Below are 6,000 nucleotides of genomic sequence, written 5' to 3'. Positions count from 1 at the left end.
TAGACTCGTACAATATATAAACTCTTTCATGCTCATTGAAAAAGTAGAATTTTTTTATATCAACTGTTATTGATCATACGCACGCGCACGCATACACTAGTTGCTCGCTCCACTCTAAGCACATACATTAACATAAATATACACACATACAATTTATTTTTGCTATCTCCAACGCTGTCGTTCATTCTCAAAGAATGACCTCCCTCACCACAGATACACAATATAGGCAGAAAATCCATATCAACATAGCTGTATGTGTTTGTATTAGAAATCGGTAGAACCATATACAAATTGAATGTGTGAATGTGCGCACGCCCACGCGCATGTGTTTATTAATTGCATTTTAATGCAGTTGCATCCTTGGACGACTATATATATATATATATATATATATATATATAGCCGTATATGCATACATATATGTGTGTGTGCGGATAGAAATGTTTGTGAGGATAAAGTGTGTTTATTATAAAATGCGTATATGTATATATTGTATACAAGAATAACCGGAAGACCAGTTTTCGATATTCCGAGTTAATTTATGACAAGGTTAGCGTAGCAAACCAAGGTGAATTATACAAACGAAATGGTTTGGTAAGGTGAGACAAACTGTAGGGAAATCCTGGAATTGACATCCACACGATTGGCGATAGTTTTGAACGAGGGGAAAGAAAACAGGAGTAACTTACCATCGCCTAAACACACTCGAAAGCTGGTCCCTCTGAACACGAAGTAGAGAATCAAGCGTTTCCTAGACGAAAGACCGAATCCGAGAGCAGATAGTTCTTTCCAGCATTGTGTTAGGGTATCCCACGAAGGTGGGAACAGTACTAGAGTTCCCTTTAACGGAGGTCGCCGTGGGTGCCAAAAGTGATTGTTATGATGGAGACAATGACTGTGATAGCGATCGGTGTTTTTGTCGATATTTTCGAAGTAATGCATTCGTTCATCTGAAAACGAGCCGCAAGCTCTATAGCGGTGATGAGTATGGTGTTGATGATAATGTTGTTGCTTAGGGCTCTGATGGTGCTGCTGGGGCTGGTGGTGTGTTGAAGTGTCACCTTCCGCCCAGCGATACCAGGCCATGCCCTCTCGTCGTGGTGGGACAATCGACTGGAAGCACTTTCACGCTTGTACAGCAGCACTCTGCTCATAAACGGGTGGTTCAGTAGGATGGTTGGTTGCCTTGCTCGGCTTCTTCGATGGCTGGTTAGATGCAGCAGCCGAGTAGACACTCTTTCTTCCACTCCCACTCTCTTTCTCCCTCTCAGTGTGAGTGTAGGTAACTCTAGTTGTATTCCAGATCTCTCAGCAGCTGATGATAAGCGCGCTTGTAGTGGTGGTAGTTGGTAACATCAAAGGCAGCAGTAACTAGTCGTGCCATGGCGCTCTAACAGTGATGATGATGGTGTGGTTGGCCGTGGTGTTACTGAAGCTGGGAGCGGTAACTATAGTGGTGACGGCGGCGGCGGTGGTGGTGGTGGTTGTGATGATGGTCGCAATACAATCAGTGATAACGTTGAAGTTGCTACCGATGGTGGTGGTGGTGTCGGTCGTACTGCCACCACCAGAAGCTGTAGTACTTTTAGAGTTATTACTCGCTCACTGAATTCGAATGTCAATGGGGCTAGATACAGACTCTCGAAGAAGTAACAATAATAGCAACAAAAGATATAATAATAGAGATGGTATTGGTAAAAGCGAGGCTGTTAATATGTGCCTGACAGCACCACTGTTCATAGCAACAACAGCAATATTTATATATATAACTGAGGATCTATCGGTAGTATAAGTAGTAGTGGAGATGGTGGTGGTGATGATGAAGGAGTCTGAATCGTCAAGTATTCACTTCTCTTCTTCGAGGCATACCAACTTATCTGGAATGGAGCAACCGACTAGAAATAACTGACCAAATCTCCCTCAAATCACACACACACACACAAACTACTCGGGGATATGTTACATAATGTAGTAGTACAATGACCCCTAAAATGGACGAGATGGTTATGACTTGAAACGATGTATATGACCACAGATCTTGCTCGGTCGATCGATCAGGGTGAGCCAGTGACTAAACATCGAACTCCAGTTGTTTTGTTTTCCTTTCATCTACCTAAATACGGAACATGCTGTTCCAACATACCTCCATCACACAACCAGTTCCTCTCCGTTTCTTGGACATCGATCACTTCTCCTGCCACTCATAGACAACTTGTTGCCCCTCCTACTCTGCCACACCTAAGTAAACTCACTACATTCTTTTTCTCTTTAGTAAGTTGCCAAGTTTAGTAAAGACAGACAGACAGACAGACAGACAACTTGGTTGTTATATTGTTGTTTAACCACAGGTCAGCCAAGATCGAATATACACTATGTTGAAAGCCATTCCGATTTTGTTTTAGACACATTGTCTCTGGGTTTACATTATTCATTGTGTCTTTCTCCCCCTCCCACCAATGCACTTTTCCTAAAGACAATAAGGTATGATCGAAGGGAAATTTGACTGCTATTTCTAGCAGGTTGAGCGATCGTTTAGAATTTTTTTATGTTACGTCGAGCAGAATGTGAAAGCTACGTAAGTATTGTAGTATGTAAGGCTATTTATTCACCAGGTCATCTACACACCTCACCAGTAGTAGTGGTGGTGGTGGTAGAGTGGTGTGGTGGTAGTGTCGGTTAAAAATCTCACTGACTCAGTAAGCAAGGGAGCAGCCAGAGATGCTAGATGCCAGAATAGTAGATTTTCCAAATAAGGGAAGCTAGGAGTAAAAAAAAAAAAAAAAAAAGAAAATTACAATAAATAATATAACGTATGGCATGGCTGTGTGGTTAAGAAGGTTGTTTTGGAACCATATGGCTTCAGTTTCAATCCCATTGCACATCACCAAGAGCAAATGTCTTCTACTATAGCCCTGGATAGATCAATGCTTTGTGAGTGAATTTGGTAGCCTAATTGTGTGAAAACCTGTCATACAGACACAAATATTTATATATAGGTACATATATATTGTCGTGGCGTCTCTTATAGCCAGGCTTGTCCATTGGACACTTTGCAACAAGTATGGACTTGATAGAGCAAAAAATTGGTATGACCACAAACCTGAAGGCATCGTCAAAAATAGAAATGCAAAGATTCCATGGGATTTTATGATTCAGTGTGACCATGAGATAGAGAATAGGAAGCCAGACATAGTCTTAATTGAGAAAGAAAGTAAACTATGCTGGATCATAGATATAGCCTGCCCAGCTGACAACAAGGTATGCGATAAGGAAGAAAGAAAAGTCGAGAGATATGACAGGTTAGCTTGGGAGGTTAAGCAGTAGTGGTCACTGAAAAAGGTGGTAGTAGTACCAATAATTATTGGAGCCCTGGGAACAGTGAGTAAGAATCTCGAGAAATACGAGGAACAAATAGGGGCTGCAATATGGATGGAGCACTTGCAGAAAACAACACTGTTTGGAACCGCCCAAATACTCCGGATGGTGTAGTACATCTCCAGTGTTAGAAGGTGAGCAAAGACAATATATAATAATAACAATAAAGTGACAAACCTTCTGAAGTTCCTATCAGAAACTTGAGTTCTTCAAAAGCCATTGTATAGTTTTTCATAACTAAGTTTGGAAAAGATCTGCTCCTCTTTGGTTAGGGACGTGTCAAGCCTTCATCTGAAAAACATAAAAAATATTTACAATAAAAACTGAGTGGATAAGCTAACTCCCAATAAATTTTGAGCTAGGCATGGCTGTGTGGTAAGAAGCTTGCTTCCCAACCACATGGTTCTGAGTTCAGTCCCACTGTTTGGCACCTTGGGCAAGTGTCTTCTACTGTAGTCTTAGTCTGACTGAAGCCTTGTGAGTGGATTTAGTAGACGGAAACTGAAAGAAGCACATCGACCCAGTACGCAACTGGTACTTAATTTATCGACCCCGAAAGGATGAAAGTCAAAGTCGACCTCGGCGGAATTTGAACTCAGAACGTAAAGACAGACGAAATACTGCTAAGCATTTCGACCGGCGTGTTAACGTATCTTATTTCTTTATTGTCCACAAGGGGCTAAACATAGAGGGAACAAACAAGAACAGACGAACGGATAAAGTCGATTACATCGACCCCAGTGCGTAACTGGTACTTATTTAATCGACCCCGAAAGGATGAAAGGCAAAGTCGACCTCGGCGGAATTTGAACTCAGAACGTAACGGCAGACGAAATACCGCTAAGCATTTCGCCCGGCCTGCTAACGATTCTGCCAACTCGCCGCCTTAGAAATATATGAATATTAGAGTTGGAGGGGGGGGGGGTACCTTAAGTTTTTCTAAGTAAATATATGTTGGTGTAGAGCATCTCAAGGTTAGACTGGCGAAAGATGTTAGCATTGGGAGCCTGAAGTTTGTCTAGGGAAATACATTGGAGTACCTAAAGATAAGCCTAGGGAAATACATAAATATGAGCATGTGGATTATCATCACCATCATCATCATCATCATTATTATTATTATTATTGCTGAGGTTGACGTTGCCTTTCATCCTTTCGGGGTTGATAAAATAAGTACCAGTTAAACACTGGGGTCGATGTAATCGACTCATCCCCTCTCCCACCGCCAAAACGGCTGCCCTTGTGACAAAACTTGAAACTATTATCATTATTGCTCTGGTTATTATTAAGGTAGCATTATGCCGCCGGGGTCGACTTTGCCTTTCATCCTTTTGGGGGTCGATAAATTAAGTACCAGTTACGTACTGGCGTCGATAAATTAAGTACCAATTACGCACTGGGGTCGAGGTCATCGACTTAATCTTTCCCCTCAAATTTGAGGCCTTGTGCTTCCAGTAGAAAGGATTATTAAGGTGGCAGAACCGTTTGCACGCCGGGAGAAATGCTTAGTGACATTTCGTCCGTCTTTATGCTCTGAGTTAAAATTCTGCCGGGGTTGACTTACCCTTTTATCCTTTCGAGGTCGATAAAATAAGTACCAGCTGATCACTGGGGTCTATGTATTCGACTTCCATCTCCTCCCTGAACTTGCTGGCCTTGTGCCAAAATTTGAAACCGTTATTAAGATGGCAAGCTGTCAGAATGGTGAACACGCCGGGCAAAATGCTTGGCGGCATTTCGTCGACTTTGCCTTTCATCCTTTTCGGATCGATAAAATAAATACCAGTTGAATATTGGGTTGATGTAATCGACTTACTCCTCCCCTAAAATCGCTGGCCTTGTACCAAGATTTGAAACCAATACAAGTCCAACTTAAGGTGGCGAGCTGGCACAATCGTTAGCACTGTCCGTCTTTGTGTTCTGAGTTCAAATTCCTCAGAGGTCGACTTTGTCTTTTATTCCTTCAAGGTTGACAAAACAACTACCTATTTCCGACATATTTTTTTATACTTCCATGTGTCCCTATTTACACAACTATAAAGAATGAACTTCCTAGATGTTTTCATTATAGTCCAATTTAATTTCTTAAAGATGTAAGAAATTAAATATCCCAACCCCTCCATCAAAATATCTGAATTCATCGAGGAAGACACTACGCGGTGGTTAGGTTTGCTAGAAAATGACACCAAATACTCCTCAAATCAAAACGTATCGTCTTGGAAAAAAAAAAAAAAAGAAAGCGGGGGGAAGGAGAAGAATATATTCAATAATTGCAGCCATAGAAAACACTATATTTGAAACAAAACAGAGTAAATCAATAAAAGTTGGGTTAATCACCGCTTGAACGAATTTCGTCACATGTCTACTGGACCAGGGACAGAGGTGAAACTAAACAACAGCTGAAGTCAATGAAGAAATAAATTTCATTTTTCATTACATTCCTTTCTTCTATTATAACTCTATTCACCTCTGCGATGCCTTATAGGAACATTTAATCGAATTCCAGGACTTGACTGGTATTTTATTTCAACGGCCCGGGAAGAGCCTTGTTTATAACCCAATAAGCCTTCCCTCCCTGCCGGGCAACTGTCCTGTGTGCCGATGTTTCCTTACAGGCAGTGCCTG

General features: G+C 41.5%; 1 protein-coding gene across 1 annotated transcript in view; it reads right to left on the bottom strand.

Annotated features, from left to right (window-relative positions):
* LOC149131042 (uncharacterized) overlaps nucleotides 1–1,162 on the bottom strand; it is a 36,519-nt gene extending 35,357 nt beyond the window's left edge. The window contains exon 1 of the mRNA XM_089341975.1: nucleotides 690–1,162. Coding sequence (XP_089198101.1) covers nucleotides 690–1,086 — 397 coding nt within the window. The 5' untranslated portion in view covers nucleotides 1,087–1,162. The remainder of the gene's footprint in view (nucleotides 1–689) is intronic.
* Between the last annotated feature and the right edge of the window lie 4,838 nt (nucleotides 1,163–6,000).

This window comes from Octopus bimaculoides, chromosome 25 (genome assembly GCF_046866305.1).
Source record: "Octopus bimaculoides isolate indiv1 chromosome 25, ASM4686630v1, whole genome shotgun sequence".
In the NCBI taxonomy this organism is placed as follows: domain Eukaryota; kingdom Metazoa; phylum Mollusca; class Cephalopoda; order Octopoda; family Octopodidae; genus Octopus; species Octopus bimaculoides.
Note: the sequence above shows the minus strand (reverse complement) of the source record. Positions and strands in the feature narration are given on the sequence as shown.